Source organism: Haliaeetus leucocephalus, unplaced genomic scaffold (assembly GCF_000737465.1).
Source record: "Haliaeetus leucocephalus isolate CR32 unplaced genomic scaffold, Haliaeetus_leucocephalus-4.0 Scaffold184, whole genome shotgun sequence".
Taxonomy (NCBI): Eukaryota; Metazoa; Chordata; class Aves; order Accipitriformes; family Accipitridae; genus Haliaeetus; species Haliaeetus leucocephalus.
Genome location: NW_010972620.1, coordinates 10,407,792 through 10,430,132, shown reverse-complemented (window position 1 = coordinate 10,430,132; position 22,341 = coordinate 10,407,792). Strand labels below are relative to the sequence as shown.

The following is a 22,341-nucleotide window of genomic DNA, read 5'->3' as shown; positions in this document are numbered from 1 at the left end:
TCTTTTCTCCATCTCTCTCTTTGTCCCGAGAAAGCTTTCTGTGGTGGGAATAGAGAACTGTATCTCTTGCACTGCCCAGCTTTTAGACTTGGAAGTGGTTCCTCAGCAGAGTCATGTTTCTTCATGATTTGGCTTCCAAGGTGTAACCCCAGTGGATGCCTCTAAAGAGAGCTCTATTCACAGAAAGGCCTGGTGAGCATACACATGCAAAATGGTTTTGGCACGGGCTTTCTGCCCACCTTGATGTTTGGTACGCATTGTTCAGACCAGTGCCCAAGTTACATACTGGATTACATTTCTTCTATGGTTAAGGAGTCTCTTTTTTCCTGTAATAACAGTATTAACTTGAGCATCAGTTGGGGATTAAATTGGGTCTGGAGAGAGCTAGGGATGCAGGAGTTCTCATACAGATACCTCTGTCCTGAACAACCGTTCCATGCCTGGCAAGCCCAGAGGTTGGGGTGTGAGGAAGGATGAAGAAGAGTGTTGGACATACCATGCATATAACTATTTTACACCATTAAACATGGGTTATCAAGCCTTTCCCTTTAATAAAAGAGTAGGGCTGATATCAGCCCAGTAGAAATATGCAATCACAAAGGCAGTTCTGTTTGAGGTTCTGAAAAATGACAGCAGCACTGTGAAAAATACTGTTTGAATATCCCTCTTGTACAGGAACACCCAGGACCCTCAATCAACTTTTATAGAGCTAATCTGAATGTGGTCCTGTCCTGGACATTTGCTTCTCCCTAAAAGCATGTGTCATGTGGAGTATGGGGAAAAGAAGGTTGATATTTAGATGCAGACAGCCCTGGGAACATCAGGACTGTTCTGTGGGTGGGCTCACTAGTTTCTAGAAAGAATATTTTCCTGTTCAGTGCTGCAGTGTGGAAGAGGTCTGTGTGCATGTGCCTGTCCTGTCTGGAATCTCTGTCTTAATGTCATTGAGTTCAGTTTTTCTCCAGAAACAGGGATTATGTTCTGTATCTGTCTGCCTCTGCAGGGCTGGGGAAGGGACAGTGAAGAACGTTATAGGATGACTGGGGCAGACAATATGGGGTGAAACTGCAAAGCAATGAAGGCAAGATGGAGGTGTCTAGGTCAGGTACCTGCTAAGCAACTTGCCAGAGTAGGGGTGGTCTGTCTACCATGCTGGAAACTGAGCTTTTGAGGATATTAAAAGCTTATTCTGTTCTCCAGCCTGTGGGTCTCTGGAGTCTGGAGGAAGGTATGAAGTTAGAGGCCAAGGTGGAGGGTTGAAGAGGTGAAGCTGACATTCCCTCTACTCTGAGGCGTGTAGTAAATGACATGGGAAGCAATGATGTAAGCATTTCTTCTATCAAATGCACCAGAGTTCTGCCTCAAATGTGGGACTTCACCGTTTCTGCCCAGCATCTCTACAGTGCCCTTCAGTACAAAATGCAAATGCCTTCTTTCTGGGGACCACTTTCTAGTGGTCCACTTGAGGCTCAAGGCAGCATGCGAATGAGTTATTAGTCTGTCTGTCCGTCCGTGCCTGTGTCACTGGTGCTCCTTGCCAGAGCATGGCATTTCCTCTTGGAGCAATAGTGGTTGTAAATGTTGTGGTGTTCATGCATTCACCTTTACGCATTTTGTTTTCTCTCTGTGCTGAGTTCCTGGTGGGGAGTGGCAGAGCTCTTCTGTAGCTTCTCTGTGTGCAATTTATGATGCATATCAGGAGCACAGTTCAACCCTGAGCTGACTGATGCCTTGAGGGACGCTGCGGCATGCACACAAAGCTCAAAGAAGCAGCAGCAAATGTGCCACAGCTTTCTTGTCTGTTTGTGGAACAAGCCTGGCCATTTGCCTCCAGCTGCTGGTTCTCTTTGGCAATGTTATTCACTGCTGAACAAAGATGAGGCGATGCTGCAGTGGGTCTCAGGTAAGCTCAGTCCTGTTACTGATTCCAAATACAAGACTATTTTACATGCATGCAAGCAGTTGGGCCCAAATATAAGCTCAGCTGCAGAGCACTCTAGCAGCTCTTCTTTGTGCTGAGTCTGGAGTAGTACAGGGACCTGAGGAGACTGCCAGCAGACTCCTGAAACCAGGCTTTTTAACAAAGTGCAATGTGGGTACCCTTGAGCCTAGAACAGCAGCCAGCAACACAGATAAAAACCATTTAAGTCTGTTTGATGGACCTTGCCTTCTTTTCCTTGCACTGAAGATCTGGAACTGAATCATTGCATGGCAAGGATGTGGGAGGAGTGTGGTATGTGGGACTGAAAGCATGGAAAGGCTCCTGAGGACTGAGGAATGGAAAGACTTAGTCTGGAGCCAAAAGCCAGAGGGATATTGGAGAGCTGTAGTAAATTGGATGCAACCTGCACTTGTTATTTCAGGTTTTGGACAGTTATATCATGTGTCATTGGCTTCTTCAGCTTTTCCAATCTTATCTTCTTCTAAATAGCCTTCCACTCCCCATGTTCCCTTTTCTAGAAAGTTGTAATTTTGGCCATTAACAGTAGCCAGACTTTTGGTGCAACTGCCTTACCTGCTGATTTTTGTTCAGTTTGTGGTTACTGAGTTGTTAGCCTGTAACCTAGCTGTCCTGACTTACTTCTAAGGTACTGAAGGTGCTTGGTTTGATGCTCAGGTCATGCTGCAAGAGGCACAAAGTAGGGCTAAAGGGATCAGTCTGGGGCAGTGAAGGGGCAACGCCAGCCCTGCATGACCACCCAATCCTGGCTTCGTCCATCATTGCCTGAATCAAAGGCAGGTGGGACTTCTTGCATGTTTGTGGTGCCTGCTTTCTCATGGAGAAGAAAATGCTAAACCGATGGTGTGGTTTTGGTTTTTGTGTTTTTCTCCTTCTTCCTGCAAATTAAATGCCCCTGGGGAAGGAGCACCTACTTTCCTGTGCTGTCTCCCTCCATTTGTGTATAGCTGGTCTGTTGGAGAAGCCTCATGCTAGAGGTGCCAAAACCGCCTGCGCTGAGTTTCTGACCCCCTCCTCTCCCCTTCACAATGTTGTTACTGTTGCATCTGCTCCCCAGCCTCCTGGGCTCTTCAGCAGGGGCTCCATCAAGTTTGTGTGACCTTAGCACTGTATTCATGCTGGAGGAGTTACCTTCCGTAATGATGTCAACTGATGAGGTTAGCAGGATGGTGGCGGCCGCGATAAGACATGACATGTTCTAATGATTCGCCTTAGCGAGCTGCGTGTGTGTATTGAGGGGGGTGGGCACAGAGGGGCTTAGAGAGGGGAGGTGGGGGCCCCACAGGTGCCGACAAAGACTTTGACCTTTGCTGCTATAATATCAGTGTTTCACAGGCAGGGCGGTTCGGTAACCCACTTTCAGCCCATCAAAAATTGATTTAATTGCAATTTTTTCCCCCAATTAGGAGCACTGGAGCTTAACTAATTGGAGTAATAGAGAGTAATAAGGCTCTGATAAAAAGCCTTCCTCTGCCTCCTTTGTATCTTGTGTCATCGCCTGTCAGAGGTCAGAGAGCTTGCATATTCTATTAGGCAGAGTTGCCTTCATTTGTACAAATTAGTTTACCCAACAGTAATTAAAATGCCAGTGCGGGTCGGGGAGAGCTGAATACAATTGATGGGCACGTTGGTGAAGGATTTGACAGCTCCGGTGGCCTCCCTTGCCAAAGCGTGTCAGTCCTGAATCAAAGGCTACACAAACCCACAGACCCGTGTGTTTAACCCATGGCACCGCCAGCATCAACTGCTTTCTCTCTTCTCCACTCTCCATTTTGGACTTTCTTTCTCCTCTCCTTCTTTTCTCATCCCACTTGAGACTTTTTAAAAAAGATGTTTCCCATCTTTGAGCTGTCCTTTCTGTTGATCACTTTCATAATGCTGCTACCAGCCCCCCCATTCTGTCTCCCTCAGTGCTCCCCCTCCTTTCCCCCTGCCTTCCACATTCCCAGCTGCAGGGCTCTGTCAAGTAATAACTTCTTTGTTTCCTGGTCCGATGAGTCTCCGTATATAATAGTCTCCAAAATGGAACAACGATGTCCAATTCCAGGGGGCGGGGGACTGTGTGAAGAGGAAGGAACAGGCTCTTGCACGTGTCAGGCAGATTCTGGATTTGAAATCCCCAAAGAGCAGAATAGGACTTGAGAAGCAATCTGTTTACAGTACAGGGGAACGGCTCAGGCCTGGGGCATGGGGGAAGTTTAGAGAGAAGAGATTGGAAAGGGCCTGTTTCACCCAGGATCCTTCAATGACTTTCCATTGCAGGATTCCCAGCTCAGGCAGTGCCTGCTCTGAAGGCTGGGTTGACAGTGAGGAAGGTATGTATTGTACAGTGGGATTTGTATCTTTGGAGTGCAGACTGTTTCCAAGGCTCATGACAAACAGCATCTTTCCAAAAGGGCTGATGAGGAGCTATCTCTTTCCCTCTGGTTCATCCATATCTGGCAATGTTCTGTCCAGGATGGGGTAAAGAGGGATGCTGCAGGTGGGGTGAAACTGTGTAGTTGGCACCTTGGGAGCAGTCATGGGATCACTGCAGCTGGACTGTAGCCAGAGCACTACTGTTGTTGCCAGAAATGCCATGGGATCTTCAACAACCACAAGTCAGTCAGATGGAGAGAAGTTCTTGTGCTTCTTTCACCAGCACTGCCAGTATGTGTGTTCTCTCTCATCCCCTGGCTCAGCGTCTATCGTGGGGGGGATGATATCTAATGAAATGTCTCTTCTGTAGCATGAAGAAGGTCTGGCTTCAGGAGGAGGGTTTTTTCCTCTTTTTCTCTCCTCCTTCTCAGTAGGGAGTTTCAAATGGGAAAAAGAACATCAAGTATCAGATGAGTTGGAAAATTCCTTGCTTTGGACAACAAAAACATGCTGTGTATGAAGTATGTGTGTCTCAATGCTCTGCAAAATCCTCACCTTCCTGGTACAGCAGAGATGGAAATGTGATGTTGGCTTGCTTGTTTTCACCTCCTGGGAGATCCAGGCCTTCCATGCCCCATTATGGAAGCCCTGCAATGGTGCTCATTTCCCATTAGTGGAGCCTTCTGGAGGGAGCTTGTAGTCATGGTACCCAGCAGCTTTCACAGGGCAGAGGAAAGCTTAGCGGGGAAGAGACTTTGCATCTCCAAGGCCATCTGAAGCTTGGACATAGAAGTTTTTATGTAGCATGTAGATGTGTCTGGTCAGTGTCTGTGTACATCAGTAGTATCATATATACTTCAGAGAGATGGGTCATCCCTGCGGTCATACATATAGGGTATCTTGTGCTCTACTCTTCCCAATCTAGTCACTCCTCAGTATCTTTGACTCCTGAAAGCATTATAGGCAAAATAAATGACACTCACTAAGCTAGTAACTCAGCTCGATTTGTTTCTCTTGGGCAGCTGGCAAGAGCAGTTGTGAAGATGTTGCACTTCTTTAGGTCAGAGGTTTTTGGTGTGTGCTCTGTGCTTCCAAAGACAAAAAGCCTTGTTGAAGGTAAACTGAAGGAAGCAAGTCTGGTAAAAGGCTTCAGTTCTGCTGAACAATGTTTCAGAAATTTTGGAGCCAGGCTTCACCTGCTTAGCTCCAGTTTGCATGTTGTTTTAGACCTACCAAAGCTGACTTGTCTTGCCCTTTTGCTTGGAGTGAAACTGTCACCCCTGTGAAGTTCCCAGTTATGGGAGGCCTGGGGGCTGAAGGTGAATGCCTGCAGACCAGACTCAAGGTGAGGGGCCCTGTATCATCCCCTGGGAGTCCAGACTTCCAGGTCAGTTCGCTCCCAGGCTTTGACAATTTCTCATTGGCACCACTTCTTGTGCATGTCTTGTGAATGCCGCTTTCTAATCCTGGCAGTGAAGGTGCCCCACTCTTCTGGGAGAATTCTTATCTTTGCTTGCTAATGGGCTCCAGCCTGTTAAAGATAAGGCCTGCAAACCTGATCCTGCTGAAGGATGAGAAAAAATTCCTGTTGACTGAATGGAGCCAGCTTTACCCAGAAGAGACTTGTTTGTGGCCCTGAGGCCTGTATGTGATGCTGGAGAGAAATCTCTTCATCTAATGCTATTTTGGGGTGGGTTTTTTTGTTTTTTTTGGAGGGGTGGGTGGTAAGAACTGAGGAGGGAAAGCTGAAGTCCAGAACTGACAGCATGAGCAGGGATTAGACCTTGCTGTTCCTCCCACCTTTTTCTCCCTGTTGGTGTGCCTCCATGCTAATTTAGACCTGTGGCAACCATCAAAGCTTTGTGCATACCTTCTGCACAAAGGGGCCTGTCTCCCACGTGAGGGCGTTCTCTGCTGGGACACAGTCAGTTTGTCCCCCCAAAAGAAAAAACTTAAGCACCCAATTGCCTGCTTGACTGACTCCCTGACTGCTATTATGTTTCTAACCACAGTAATTGGCTTTAGTAGTTATTAATGGATTATGTTTGGGGAGGGAGGGACAGAACCCAACACCTAGCTTTGCAGCTGAGGGACTCCCTGACCAAAGTGCTGCTTTCCAGACATGGGGTTTGACTGCTGAGCTGTCAGAGTGGGTATCTCTTCCTTGTTTTCCTTTGAGATGGGAGACATTGGCAAAAGGGAAATGTTCCCTCTTGTCCTGCAGTATGGTGGAGAGAAGGCAGGTACTGAGGAGGGACCTTGTTTCCAAGTATGAAATCCTGCACGCTTTCTTAATTGGTCCTTGTGGCTGCTGCACAGCGATAAGAATTGGCTTTTTCTTAGACTCTTGGACTTCGGTTAGGGACTTCTACGGAGAATAATAATGTGTGCACCCTGCAGCATCTGTGCAGAGCCCTGTGCTACAGGTGCATTGGGTCAATCGCATGTGCACTGTCAATGAACCTGGGATTTTGCATGTAAGACAGCCTGGTTGGAGAGACTTTGAAATAGCTCTGGTGCTGCAGGTGTTGTCTAGCCCTAAAGGGCAGCTAAGGGTTACAGGACTTGTGGATACCTCCAGGTATGTGATCATGGGTTGGAGGGATAAAGCCAGCAAAAAAAAGAGAGCCTTGGTAGCTGTAGCTCTTCCTTGGTTCTTGTAGCTCTTTTGAGATGGCTTGATGTTATCTGCTTGCCTCTTTTGCAGAGTATATTGGCAGAGCTGCTTTGGCCTTATGATTTGGAGAAGCCAATTGCTCAGCTAAACCACAGAGCTAGAAGTAAGAGTCCTGAGTTCCTGCCCAGCTTCCACATGGCTCTTCTCTGGCTTTGATTGAGTTGAGTGCATGTTCACCACTTTGCTGCTGGGTGCCTTGTAACACCAGCAGTAGTGCTTCTCACAGAAGTCAAGGACGCTGCAAGAATCCCTTCCTGGTACAGTAGAGACTTGGAGACACCTTCTGACTTCCAAAGGAAGAAAGTTGTAGAGGATCAAAGAAATGTTTAAAAACTGCTATTTTTACAGATGTGACATTTTTTCCTTATTTTGCTTTCTTCTTTCAGCTGCCAGCCCCATGTCATGCTGCAAAAGATGTTTAGGCAAAGCATAGAGCTGGCTTTTATTTAAAGCAGGCTCTGTTTCCTGCATTCATGCTATCCTTATTGCAATGACTTAAACATAGTTTTGGCATTTTATTCTTGGTAGCTGCAATAAATGTGGCTTTGTGAGAGGTCATTTATAGCTTACTTAAAAAGCTTTGTATGAGCTGCTTTCTCTTATTTGGACCGAGGATAGGAAGTTGGCACAAAACAAGCAGTGTGGTGTGGAGAGCCACAGCACCCATGTTCCTGCTGCTTGATTTTAAGGATTTGTTCCTGTCTTATCAACTAGTTTGAGGCTGGTGGCTGTCAGGTGATCTCTGGAGCCAGCATGTGCAGCAGGAACATAGCATCACCAAAGAGGACTTTGGAATGGACCCTGCTGGAGAGTGTGAACTGAGCCAGATACTGCTGCAGGAGAGCTGTGCTGCTTTTATTAAAGAGTGCTTGAGCACTGGGGAGGGCAACCTGATCCAGCTTTGAAATTGGCCCTGCTTTGAGCAGGCTGGACTGGAGATGTCTATTCTATGATTCCTTAGGCCTGTGATGCTGCAGCCAATTCATGATTGTGCTCAGAAGTTGCCAGCAAACAGAAGCGAGACACGAAGTAGGAAGTAACAGGGAATTTTCCATAGGGTCTTTCCTCAGCTTACGGCACTGACTGTATATGAAATGTGCTGAGTACTGTGCTAACTGTTTTGAAAATGTTGTTGCAATTTACAGCTGCTCCTGTTTTAGGTTTTCTCTTTGCATATGCAAATACATCTTTACCTCCTGCCAATTATCTTCAGTTGTGAACTGCTGCATCTGGGAAGCTCAGCTACTGAGAGCTCTGGAGCACCTCCCTTTGCTGCTGCTTGCCCCTTGTGAAATGCAGTAGAATATGCTGAAATAGTCTTGAACCAGAATCCAGAGTCTGTCTTGTAGCACGTTTTCTCTGTTTTGCTCACGCACTATTTCTTCAGAGCATGAGGATTAGTAAGTGGGTTTTTTGTTTGCTTGTTTTTTTTAAACAGCTCATTTGTGACGGGGACAGCCTGCTGTGGACACACCTCACCTCTGAGAATCTGGGACCTTGAGAGGTGAGTGAGCTTTCAGGTTATAGGGAGGGACTTGATGAGAAAAGTGAATAACAATGAGAAATGCAATGTTGGAGATGCCGTAAAATTATTCCTTTAGTCCATGTAGGCAAGGGCTGTTTAAACATGAGATGTGGGACGGAGTAGGGGACGGAACAAACTGGTGTGGAAAGGTGTATGTGGGGGATGGTTCTGGTTCAGTAGGGAGCAGCTCAACTTTTCTTCCCAGCTTTTCTAGTTGATGGCACAACCATCCCTGTTTCTTCCTGTTACCCATGTACAGTCAAAATATGACCATTATGCCTTCCCTTTCATCTGCCTCAGTTGATGCTTCAGCCTGAGCCAGAGGGGTGAGGAAGGTGATCTGCATCCTCCTATTCACCTACTTGGCTGTGGTGCTCAGAAGCCAGAGGCAAATGCAGTTTCTATAGTCATCTTGTTCTGGCTGGTGTTTCTGGTAGCTCAGGAGGTGAGGGGTGGCAACAGGTTATATATGGAAGTGACTTAGGCATGTTGTCTTAATAAGCATTGAGGAGGGTAATTGCTGTGGCCTCTGATTTGGGACCACTGAGTAGTTTCTGTGCAGTGAAGGTGCTGACCTTAGCAACTGGGGAAATGCTGGGCTCAAATCCTGATGTGAGACTCAACTGCTGACAAATTTGAAACTCTCAGCCTGGGGGTCTTTGTGTAGTGATGGACAGATAGCAAATATCTGGCAGGATTATTGAACTGCAGCTCAGCTTTCCAGGACTGGTATGCTCTGGTGGGAGTGGCACAGCACAGATTATCAAGGGAGTGCTGTCAGGATTGAGGTGAGCTGGTGGGCTCTGGGGGTCAAGAGAGGGGAGCAATGGCAGAAGGGGCCTGAGGGGTGTCAACAGAGCTGTATCTGGGGAAAGGAGGTAGAGGAGGATTGGTGTGGATGCAGGTCTGGTCTGAGGCCAATTGCCTTCTAACCTGTAGTTTAGGTAGTTTAGATTGTCTGAGTCAACTGCATCAAATACAAATATAAATCAGTTTGTTTTTCTCTGAAGTAACCAAAAAAAAGACACTGCAAAGGATGCATCCCACAAAGGACAAACTAGAGCAGGAAAGACAGCGCCAGTGCATTCAGCTGTAGTGCATGTATCTCAGTGACCTAGTCCATTGGTGCCTTTGGAGTACCCCAGAAGGATGTAGGCTATACTGCGATACCCCTGCCCATCGAGTCTTCCAGCCGTTCTTGAATAGAAGCATCTGACAGGGTGAGGAGATAGGCAACCCTCTCCCCCCTGCCCTAACCTCTCTGACAGCCTTTCCCAAGGAAGCCCGAAGAGATAATAAAGCTGTGTAGAAAATAGGATTAAGGTAATGAACAGGCACAACGGAGTTTGATCTTTCAATAACGTCAAAGCCTGAGTGACAGGCAAATAAAAAAGCCAAGGCAACCTAGGCTACTGGGCTTCTGTTGCAATGGCTGGAGTGTCAAACTTATTCTTCCCTCTTCACCTGTCACAGCTGGAATGCACCATGCCACTGGGTCTTTTCCTCTCTGGGGACCTGTGTGTGAGTTGGGAGTCTTGTCAGCACGTGCAGGGCAGGAGACTGAGTAGGGAGCATGGCTGGGAAACTAGCACGTGAAGCTTGATGTGATCATTCATAGTGAAGGAGTACAGACCTGTCCTTCCAGGTCTTGACTTCTCCACAAACTATTGTTCTTCCCAGCAGAGCTTTGGATTAATTTTCAAAGGCTCCAGTGGTTGCCAAAAGTGATGTCCTAGAGAAATGCTGTTTCTTTCTTTGAGGCTTGTGCATGTTGTCTCCCTGGTCAGACTCCAGAAGTGAGAGTGTGGCATGGAAACTCAAAATCTTAGAGCTACCCAGGACTGAAAAGCTCCTCCTGCGCTCAATGTGTCCTGATAACATCTGGCAGACAGGGCCAGGCCCCCTGAGTTTGCTGCTTACCCCTACATTGTGGCCACAAAGGGCCTGAGTCTGACCTGCAGAGGCTGAACGTGGGAAGGACATTATCTCTAAGAGCAGAATCCAGGTAACTTCTCTGTCAAAATAATGAGGCAGGGTAGAGTGATCCTTAATACGTGTTCTTTAAAACTACAGGATCCTTAGCACCACTTAGATGTTTAGTGCTGTCTAAGACCAGTTAGTTCAGTTAGCTGAGCTTTTTTCTGCGTGTGTAACATTGCAGCAGTTTCTCCAGCACTCTCTTCCCTTGGGGTAGGTGGTCTTTTTCCCCAACAGCTGAGAGCTGGAACATGCTACAAAAGGATTTAAAGCTTAAATAACCTTTTGTGTACTGATCTTCTTAGTTCCAGGCCAGATAAGTCCTTGGCTGGTGCTTGTAGCTGTTGGTCATGGTATGTTTTCATATTTATGACCTTCGCTGTTCCCTGACCCTGGGGCATCTATTCTCGTCCTTCGAAGAGGAAGGAGATAATGTTTTCACCTGGAAATATGTTCTGGGCTTTGAAAAGGGCTTGGTTGGGTTTGGCAGCGAGGAAATTTTTAGTGGGGAAAGGAAACGCCTCTTGCTGCATCCCACCCCCACAACTGTCTTTCATTTCTGACTCTGCTGAGATGATGGCTTTGGATCAAAGCTGCAACAGGCAGCAACAAGCAATTGTCAAGGGGAGTCTAAAGCAGGGGAATGACCGCGTGATGCCAAGACACTGTCTCTGATGGCTGAAATTCCAGCTGCTGTTACACCTGGCCCTTTCTCCTGTAATGAAGGAGGATTTTTTTTTTCTTACGCTTTTGAAGCTGGCTAGCTGCACCTCTGGAGGACATACCTCATCCCACAGATGCTACATTGTGCCATCTGATTGCTTTTAGATGTGGGGAAGTTACTGTGCTCTCATTGCCACTCACGATCAAGGTGTGTGTGTAGAGGGGGGCTGTGAATAACTTAGGTGATTAGACATCTGCACAGGAAAGGAGAATGATTAGCAGTGTGGGCCACTGGGTACTAAACTGTGTCCTTGCATCAAGTATCAGGCCTTGCTGACTCCTTGGCCTCTTGCAAGTCCCCTTGCCCCTCTGTGCCAGTGAGGGATATGATGGCAGCTGCCCCTCTTGCAGGTCTCTCTGCTCCCTTTTGTCTTTCTCTGCTCAAACCTCCCTATCTCATCTGCCAGTGCTAGTGCATGGCTCACCAGAACGACCAATTAATGGCAAGCAAGAGAAAAGGAAACTTTCTTCAGATCCTGTCTTTCTTTCTCTTCGTCTTCCTACCTCCTATCTCCTTTGGGTGTTTAAACTCCTTGGGAGATGAGCATGATGCACCACTGGGAACAGCTTCAAAGCCAGCATTTGTCATTTTCCTGTGGAGAACTGTTGCTCCCCAGCCTATCGGGGATCTCTGCCTGTCTTTAGGTTACAAATGCCCCTGCCTCAAGGATGCTTCTTTATAAGGCAGGATACTCCAGAGGTTGCTTTGCAGAAACTCTTGGAGCTATTCTGCCAAGCCCAGTGTTTGAAATGGACCAGTGATCTGTCTGGCATGATAGTCCTCAGGCTGTAAACACTCTGAATGCACAAGCCCTACATTGTCCTTCCCTGTGACACAACATGACAGATGCAGGGCACAAGAGCTGTTGTGAAAATTGAGCCAAAGTTAGCTGTGCCCTGCAAGCCACTCCAGATCCTCTACCTTTAAAATATCCAGTCTTTGTCCATCTCCTTCCCCCTTTTGAAGGCATTTTTGGCAGAGCGGTTTTTGGTTGTTTTTTTGGTTTTTTTTGTTTTTTTTAAGAACCCTCTAATTTCTTGTTCGGTTTTTCTCCCTCTCCTGAGCCCTTTGAAAGTGGCTTTACGCCGTCACTGACACCAAACTGACACTTTGCGTTTCCCCACTTCTTATCCCTTTATGGCAACAGATGTTGAAATTTTGTATCCCTTTTATCTGTCCCTCTTTGCCCTCTTCCTGTAATTAGGTTTCCCTTGTTAGCAGTACAAAGTGGCCTGGTTTGCTGCCTGGCCTTTTGAGCCATTGTGTCTCAGCACATTTTTTTCCTCCTCTTTCGGAAGAGTTCCTTCCCCCTTAAGTAATAGGCAGGGTGTGGGCCAAAGCTGTGGCTTTTTCTTGTTTCTTTGTTCTCCATTTATCTCTGCCACCTTTTTCAAAGGGATGGGGGGAAAAAAAAAATAGAGTGTGCATGGAAGGGGAAGATACAGTTGCATTTCTTGACCATCAGGCCCCCTTGCTCTTCAGGTGTTCAAGGCAGGTGCCTTTGATGTCTGCAAGTTTTGGGGAGGTGGGAGGTAGAGGATTCATGAGAGTGGCTTGGGAGTGGAGAAGGGAGATTAAGGTGTGTGGCTGGTGCCCTCGGCAGAGGGGTGGGGAGGAGTCTTTCAGGATAGCCAGGCAGCAGGTTAGTAATCTGTATTTGCCTCTAGTGCTATTGCATTGTGCTCTTTCTCTCTGAGAGCCAGCATGAGTGTGACCATCATAAGCAGCTGGCTGAAGTTTGCTAACTTGCTGCTGCTTGATCTCTGGTGTGTACTTCCATGGGACCCTTGCTAGGTTACATCTGTCTGTGCAGTAGGGTGGGCAAGAATTAGTTGCTGTCTTTCAACTTCCAAATTTTGGCATATGTTGATCTGCATCCACTTTGTTGAGTGAACGTGAATGACTGTCAACAAGGAGGGAGAGCTTTAAAACTTGGGCAACCTGTGCTGTTGTTAAACAGCAAGTGTAATTTGACAGCTGCAGTATATAGCACTGAACACCACTGTTGGCTGATCACTACTGATGCTTTCCTGTCCTTTTTGGCTTTGCATCCTGTCATACTCAGATTTTTTTTTTAATGTGTGGAAGTAGATAAACGAAATGAGAATCTGTAGGTCTAGTTCTTGGTTATAAAGCTTGCTAAAAGTTTTCAACAAAAGCTTTTAACATAGAAGCTTGGCCCAAGATACACAAGCAGACTTCTTAGCATTGTGTTCTAAAACAAGTTCTATAGAAGATCATTCTCTCCACAGCTTTGAACTCCAGGGTTTAAACAAGTTTGAGACCCTCTAATTTAATGACAAAAGGAGTTTGTTGGGTAAAGGGAGCAAACGGATTCAGAATGGGAGTTGATAGATCGAAAGGAAAGGTAACTGACTCCGAGAAGTGTGGGGAGTCTGTTTCACCCAGGCATGTAAACTGGATTTATCCAGTCACAGAGAAGTGGGTGGATATCTCTGATAACAGGAGAGACAAGCAATAGCAAATATTATCCTGGCACTGGTAACAGTTTCACAGGATTTAGGGGGCAGAAGAATCATAATACCATGCTGTAAGATGCAGAATCCCCCCTCCTGCCCTGCTTTTTCTATAGATTCATGATGCCAAGTATCTTTTGTTGGCAAGGAAACTCTCTCCAGGCTTTGTGGGAAAGAAGGTCTCTACTCCTTTTAGGCTTGGGTTTCTTTCTCAGCATCTCTGTCTTGGCTGAACACAGTTTTAAATCAGAATAACCAATCCAAAACTTGTCCAACAGTGAGCTAAACAACTTTCTGGGCTGTGCTTACGTCGGGTAAGTGAATGCGAATGTGTGCCTTCTACTGCCTCCACTCACTGCAGTGGGATGATCCACAGGTAGTTGCCCTTCCTCAGATCCTGTTCATTCTCTTTTCCTGAGGCTCTCCTGCTTGGTTCTTTTGCTGTGCTGTTTCCCCATCCTGCCCACAGATGGCTTTGGTTACTCTTTGTAAAGCATTAGTTCTGGGTATTCCCATTTATGTGTCCTTAGGTTAATCAGGAACACAAATACCATGCCGCCTTCTTGAAATTCAAAGGAAAAAGGGTTGGTGAAGTGACAGACTAGGGTCTGTCCTAGGAGAATTCTTGTCTTCAGGCAAACCCTTTCTTGGCCTGTTCATGTTCAATCAGTTTGGCACAACGACTGTCTTTGGATTTCTAATTTGGTCATTGGGAACCACTCCTTCTGCAGTAAGGCAGGTAGGATGGACAGTTCAGATGTAGATCTAAGCAAAGAGAAAAGCAGGTCCTGCTTCATGGAACTGGCAATCCCACTTGTGACTTGAGCAGCAAGACTAGATACACAGGTCTCCTGCCTTCAGACATGAATAAATCATTTGACAAGGCCAGAAGGAAATTCCTACCCCAGTTCTGCAGCTCTGAACTGTAGGATTTGATTCACTTGCTGTGAGATTTTGGACATTATTGGTGGCAGGACACCAGGCCTATGGCCAACTACTTGAGCCAGTGCTGGAGAAAGCCTGCTGCTGCAGAGCACCTCTTGAGTAGTGGTCTCTTGGATGACTCTTCCTTTTAGCAGACTTTGTTGTGTTCAGAGCTTTGTCCTTGGCTATAATGGATAGCTTCAGTCTTGTCTGAGCAATATATTTCCCACGGTATGCATGTGTTCTCAATACCTTTTGGGGCCTTGTGGTTCTTTACTAATTTCTCGGGGGTTTTTTTGACATTGTGTTTCTGAACCCTTTCACATAAGCTGGGCATCTTCTGCCTTCCTTTTGTTAAGAGGGCTCTGGTGCATCTTAAATGTAAAACAGTTGTAAGAGGAAGAATGTACAGGTGTTTATCCTAAATCCTTTCCTCCCCATGGCAGTCTTGGCCCTGTCTCACTATAGATGGGCATGAGGCCAGCTCCTGCCCTTTGGATGTGTGCATGTCCAGGGCATGCTGTGGCCTTTGCACTCCTGTTCAGGCGTATTTATGACAACTCTACAAGGCACCGAACAATCAGAGATTGTGGGTGGGGGCTGAACACTCCAAGCGCATCAATCAGTTTCATCCCTCTGAGCCAAAGCAAAAGCAATCTTTATTTTTCCCTGGGTTGAGAGAGAATCAACAGAGGCTAGAGAGAAGAATGGGAAGGAGTGAATGAGGAACCCCCTCTGCCACTGGCTAGCAGTAGCTCATTTAAACAGATGGCTTTGTTTTGATTTGGACTCTCCATTTTTTTTTGTCTCCCCACTAAAGGAGACCTGCAGAGCTCTGTCCAGAAAGGGAGCAATACAGCCGCCTGTTCCCACACAAGTGGGGCGAAAGGCGAGAGGCTTTGAGAATTCCCTGCTTCTTTTCCTTGCCTCCCTCTTTTTCTCTTCCCCCAAGAAATCACAGTTTGAGAGAATTCCCCCCTACTCCTCCCGTTGGAAAGAAAGACAGAGAAGACATTCTTGACATTCTTTGCAGAGAAAAGGGGTTAAATGTCTGAATTTGGGGGTCACCATGTTATACAAATTGCAATCTAATCGTTTTTACAAGAACACACGTGTGCTAAGAAAAGGAGCCATGGACAAGAAAGAAAAGGGGACAGACAACCTTTTTTGTCCTATCTTCTTTTTTTTTTTCCCGTCAAGGTTTTGGACTATTGTCATGTCCTGTCTCTCTCCCCTCCTCACCCCCGAGAGGGAGAACATTGGTTTTATAGTTAAATTGGTTCGTAAAGCAGAAGGGCTTGGTGCCATTTCTGTTTGTTTTCCCAAATAAAAGCCCCAGCAGGGTCTCTTTTGCACCGTTGTGGCTTTATTTGAAGAAACTGGCTTTTTCCCATAGCCCAGCGTGTCAGTTTATCCTCTGAACTTAACCTTACGGGAACCTGAACAACAAAAACTCACAGGGTCCCAGAGCTGGAAAGGTAAAGAAATTGTATCTTTTTATTGGACCATTTAAAGCGTGTGTGGGCCAATTCAGAGAAAGCAGAAGAAAAGAAGGCAAAACTCCCTCCTCTGTCTCTCCCCTCTGACACAATCTCAAACCATCGTTGGTGTCATTCCCCCCCTACTGCTTTGAGTCCCTTCAGCTGCGCTGAGGAAGCTGAGAGGCATTTCTCCTGAAAATCATTTATAACAGCATGTCTGAGCCATTTCACATAGAGGTGCTCCCTCAAAATTGCCCAAGCCAATCCCACATCTCCCTGCAGGAATTAGTAGCCTTGGCTAAACGCAGAGGTGACCTCGGTGTAGGATAACTCTATGAAGAGTAACTTTGTCAATGACCTATGCTTCTCCCTACGTACATTATAGATGTTGTTTGACCAAGCCTTTCCCTTCTTAGCAAAAGCTGCTGCGTCCCCTGGGTGCCTCAACTGCTGTTGCAAAGCACCTGGAAGAGAGAACAGCTCAGCTATTCCCTTTGGTTTTCGTGCGCTCTCCAAATTGGATGACTGAAGTTGTGCAAATGCTGCACTCTGGATAATTTTTAATTTTTAAATGGATTTTGTTTCCTTTCTCTGTTTGATACTCAGCTCAAATATCCCAGTGTTTTGAACTGAACAGTGCTCTTTCCACTTTTTATTTTAAAGTATATGCTTACCACCTGGCTTGTTGCAAGTAGTTATTGGGGCTAAAATATTGGTTTAGAGCTCTGCTTGGTTTCTAAATAGTCACCTGCTTATGTGCAATGGCTTCTCCTCTTTGATGGATGATCATGGCTCACAGATAAGGTTTCCAGAGCGAATGAGTATGTCCTCAATTTCACACATCTTTGTTTTCAGCAGATGTTCTGAATTCAGCAGTTTCTTAGAATTTGCGTATTTGTGTAATATCAATTCTAGTGAATCAGGGTCAACAGAAATTGAGGCTGGGGAGAAAAATGTTTATTGTTTCATCCCTGGTTTTGAAGTGTTCTTCATGTGTTTTGGAAACAGCTGGCCAAGACCTGCAGCAAATGGGCAGGGTACAGGGAGGGAAGTGCAGACTTCTTTTGGACTCCAGCTTTCAGCAAGGTCTCAGGGTAATCCTGAGCTTTTATAGTCACACATATAATTGCTGTAGCTTGGGAGGCTGTATATGGCTTTAACATGGTGACAGCAGCATCCCATGGATTACCTGGAAACTACCCATCTGGGCTCTGTCATGACTGATCTTATTTTGTCTTCATATTGCTGTGGTGAGGAGGAATAGAGCCTTAAGCTGTTTTTAAAAAGAAAAAAAAAACCAAAGAAACCTGCTTGTTTCTGCCATTCCTTGGTGGTTCCCTTTGGTTCCAGGCTAGAAGGCTTTTGTTTCTGGAGGTATCACGACAGCAATGCTCATGGCTAGATTTCCAGCATGGAAAGGAAAGAGTGCAATGTGGAAATCCCAAACAAATAGCTTATTTTAAAAATAGTTTTTAAAAGTCTTGTTTTCTGAAGAACGTGGGAATTCATGAAGATGAGTCAAAGGATTCTCCATAGTGCCTGAACAAAATGCCTTTCATTTTTTAACTCCTCAGTTTGATACATTTCCCAGGCACAGAGACTTTGTTTAAACATCAAGGAGTCCAGAGCCTGGTGCTAACATAGCTTTCCTGTGCTAGGACAAAATGGGCTGCTGGATTTGCTCTGGCTCTGTTCCTTGTGGGCTGGTACCAGATTACGGCCAATATGATTTCAGTCTGTCTAGATGCTTAAGAGAAGGTAGGAGAAACTAGGAATATCTGTGATTTTCCTGCTTGACATTGGAGGCCTACCTCTGTGTCTGTAGGCACTGCATTGGCCCAGGTGGTTTGTGGTTAAGGTGCTGAAGCAGAGAGCTCTGGCTCTAGACAGGTCTTTCTGTCACATTTGTGATTCTGCTCCACAGAGCTCCACTGGTGTGGAGTTGTTTCTGTTGGTGCCACCCAGCACTGGGATTGAACCCTGGCACTATCTGGTCCAAGCTATTCAGTACAGAAAACATAGCAAAACTCCCACCATCTGCACAGCTAACTACCTGGCTTGCCCAAAGAAGGCCTGGGAGTGAAACAGCCTCTGTTTGCTGCTGCTGGAGAGCCAGGGCATGGTGGGGAGTTGGTGTGGACCTTCCATGCTTGGTCTTGCTTGGGCTTCACAGTCACTTGCTGACTAACTGTCATAGCGTGTAACAAGGACAGGGCACCCTGGCCTCTGAAGTGCTGAGTGTTGTGGTTTAACCCCAGCCAGCAACTAAGCACCACGCAGCCGCTCACTCACTCCCCCCCACCCAGTGGCATGGGGGAGAAAATCAGGAGAAGAAGTAAAACTTGTGGGTTGAGTAAGAACGGTTTAACAGAACAGAAAAGAAGAAACTAATAATGATAACACTAATAAAATGACAGCAGTAATAATAAAAGGATTTGAATATACAAATTATGCACAGTGCAATTGCTCACCACCTGCCGATCAATGCCCAGTTAGTCCCCGAGCAGCGATCCCCGTGCCCCCACTCCCCCCAGTTTATATACTAGATGTGATGTCACATTGTTGGCCACATTGGGTCAGCTGCCCTGGCTCTGTCCTGTGCCAACTTCTTGTGCCCCTCCAGCTTTCTCACTGGCTGGGCATGAGAAGCTGAAAAATCCTTGACTTTAGACTAAACATTACTTGGCAACAACTGAAAACTTCAGTGTTATCAACATTCTTCTCATACTGAACTCAAAACATAGCACCGTACCAGCTACTAGGAAGACAATTAATCCTATCCCAGCTGAAACCAGGACACTGAGGATCAGCTACCTGGTTTTTCGAAAGTGTTTGGGTGCAGAGAGTGAAAAAGGGCCCACAAAGGAAAGGAGAAAGCTGTTCCCTGCTGTATTTGGCTGGTGCTGGTGTTCTCTGCAAGCTGGTGAGAAACAAGGTTCAAGATAGCTATCACATCTCTTGCTGTCCCTTATTGAGTAGACACCTTCTGCCTATGTAAGTTGTTAGAAAGCAATTGGTGATGTGCTGATGTATCTGCTGCTTTTCTGTTGCCCCTTGATGGGTTGTCTTGATCCTTTATGGGTTATTAAGGATTAGTTGTGGGTTTTGCTGTAAGGATTAGCTGTGGGTTTTGCTACCTAGGAAGTGGAAGCTGTTGGGGACTGGGGTTTGAGGGCAAGGAGTATTTGGGATAATGAAGACTGGACAATTTGTGGGCACTAACTTGTGATTCCAAGGCTGGGAGAGTTGTGGTAGCAGAGAGTCCCTTTCTAGCATGGACTCAGCATGGCTGTGTATGCTGCAGGGACATGGAGCTAGCCTGACATGGTGGTAGCTGGTCCAGAGACACCTTAATCTGCTGAAAAATGGGGGAAATTATTAATAGTGTTCTGCATCTTTATCAATTTAAGTGTGCCCATGCCAGAACACTTAGGTCTTTTGGTTTGTGTGCCCGTTGTACAGCACAGTATGATTTTCCCCTGGTGTCAGGTTCTAAGTGCTTCACTGTAGCAACTAATGCATTGTTTCTGTAAACTGCTGAAGGACTGCTGCTCTATGCAGGGGCTGGACCTCCCAGTTGAAAGCTGCTTTGGCTGACCTATTCTTGGGGCAGGAGAATTGAACTGATTAACAAACTAGCGAAGCAAGGTTTGCTTTGCTGCAGTATCTTGCAAGTATCTGTGTTCCTCTCCTGCCTACAGAGAAAAGCTATTCCTCCCCCACTTTTTCTTTTCTTTGTTTTTCGTTGCCTAGCCTAGAAAGGGAAGTGGAGGGAGGAAAATGGGTGTGACTCTGCTGGGATGCTTGGGTACCACTGCAGTGAGGTGTGAAGGCATGGGGAAGCACTGGGAGTGAGGCACCTGGGTGGTGTTCAGTGCTGCACAGGAAGCTCTGAAAGCAGGAATCCAGACTCCCTGGTTTCTCCTGTCCCTTTGCTGCTGAAATTTTTCACTTGGAGACATTGCCAGGCTGCCATTAAAAATTGCTGCCATCTTGCAGCACTGTAGACTGAGGTCTGGTCTGAGAGATGGAAGACAAGCTTTAGTGTGGCCAGGCTCGCTCTGGGTGTGATGGGCACTTGTTTAGAGGTGGGAGGTTGTGAGGAGATCTGCTGTGACCCTTTTCAAGCACCTGAGAAGAGGAAGAGGGATGGTCCCAGTGACTAAAAGATCCCTGGATATGCTTCTCATCCTGCTACCTTTCCTCAGCACAGTGCTCCTCTCTCCCTGAGCTCACTTAGTCTTTTACATATTAAAGGTGTATTAGCAGGGAAAATGGTGGAGAGGAAATAACACAAACAGGCTTCAGCTAGCTAGCTGGAGATATTCACTACATATGCTCCTGGGCTGTGTGGTTCATGTGCAGCTGCCTGTCCTGGTTTCCTCTCCTGAAGTGCCACGTGCTCAGAGCACCAGTCTGGGGCTACCCTGTGAAACCCAAAAAAACCAGTAGCATGTGGAAGTGGGGAGAGAGGGGTCCAAGCTGCTGGCGCTGCCTAGGGCTCACTGAGATAGCTCATCTCCTGTGAGTAACTCCCTGCTCCTGCCTGAGCAACTGGCAGAGGACTCTACGGGTTGGGCAGTCTGGCCCCTTATGCATCTCACAGGTAATCCAAGGGTTCTTTTTTGGGAGAGCAGCTGACTCCTCATACCTGTGTTGTAGTCTTACAACTCTGGGCCACACATACAACTTGTAGGATAAAGAAGGTTTTGTGGAAGCCTTGAGAAGGGTTGTATGCATGTCCATCTGTCCTGCTGGCTTTGCAGAACAGCAGATGGAGGGGATCTGTGTGCTTGGAGGGGCAGGGGAGTGCCAGAGCTCAGAGATGCCCATCCATGTCTCACTCCATGGTGGAGCTAAGGACCCATCTGCCCCAGCCAACCCCACGGCTCTTGCTCCCAGTTTTCAGACTGTGAATGCTTCAACCTTTCGACCTGCATACAGGTGCAGAGTTGCTGCTGGGTTGGTTTGCGAGTAACCTTCCAAGGGTTAATGTATTGTGAGAAGGTTGCAAAGGGCTGAAGCCTGGAATCCCCTCGATCCCTTGCCTGGAGAAACACAAAGTCCAATAAGCCAGCACCCCTGGATTCGTGTTGGGGGGGATTAATTCATGCACTTGATGTTAAAGCTTGTCCGAGAGGTTTGCACGGGGGGGCCATCGCTAGGGCTGGTTGGCCTCTCTAAATGGTTGCTAGGGTCCTGGCATCAAGGGCCAATGTAGCTGCCCACAGCCACGGTCACGGAGGGAATTACACAGCCACAAAGAAATTGTTATTCTACATAATCTGCTCTTTGGAGAGTGACTGTGGGGAAACAGGCTGGCCCCAGCATGCCGCCAGCTCTGTGATCATAGAAGCGTGCTGGCTGCAAAGATCGGCCAGGGCTCGCCTTCTGATCTGGGGACACCAGGGCTCGAGGCGCTAATCTGCTTTATCAGCGATTTCTCTCTCCTGACACAAAGGTGTTTACTTGTTTTAACATCTCCCAGGACTCTATTTCTCCTTTTGTGTGGTCTTTATCCCCCGATGAGGGCTTTAGCCCAGATTACAGACAGAATTAAGGCATTTGGCGATGTGCCTCAGAACTGTGTGATGCTGGATCAAGGAGCAGAAAGTAACAAAATAATGGGGGGAGATGCTGGGAGTGACCCCACTGTGGGATCCATGCTGTCGGCTTTCAGGACTGCTTCATTGTCCTGGGAACCAAGAGCCTGTTGGAGAGGGGTGGCTGTGTGGCTGGGTTTGAAAAGCAGGTGCTTCAAGGTTTATTGTGTCCAGCATTTTTGATTTAGAGAGTGTGAGGAGGAAAAAAAGGAGAGTTTGCAATAGGTGGCCATTCCAAGCAGCTGGACAGGTTGTCCCCTCTGTTCCCAAGAGTCTGCTATGGCCAGGTGTTGCTGGCTGCTGGGGCAGGTGGAGTGATACTGGGGATGGGCTGTGCCGTGTGCCTGATGCAATTTCATATGCCCCAGGGAAGGGGCTCAAACTCCTTCTTGCAGTCTGGCAGGGTGGGCCCTCACCAAGCACCATCCGCCTGGTGAGCTGCTGGTCTTGCACATGAACAAGCAGCAGAGTGATACAGCCACAAAGCATCTGTCTTAGAGCTTCATGGAGATCTTGCTTTTGTTCTTTCACAGCAAGCAAGGAATTAGAAAGGAGGAGAGGGTCAAAAAGAAAAAAAAAAGCTAGCCTTTGGAAAGTCATCTCCAGAGCAGCTCTGGGGTGGTTGCTCTTGATCT

General features: G+C 46.9%; 1 protein-coding gene across 1 annotated transcript in view; it reads left to right on the top strand.

Moving 5' to 3' along the window:
- FBXW4 (F-box and WD repeat domain containing 4) overlaps window positions 1-22,341 on the top strand; it is a gene marked incomplete at its 5' end in the record, with an annotated part of 62,416 nt that overhangs the window by 38,395 nt on the left and 1,680 nt on the right. Inside the window, one exon of the mRNA XM_010565002.1 lies at window positions 8,434-8,499. Coding sequence (XP_010563304.1) covers window positions 8,434-8,499 — 66 coding nt within the window. The remainder of the gene's footprint in view (window positions 1-8,433; window positions 8,500-22,341) is intronic.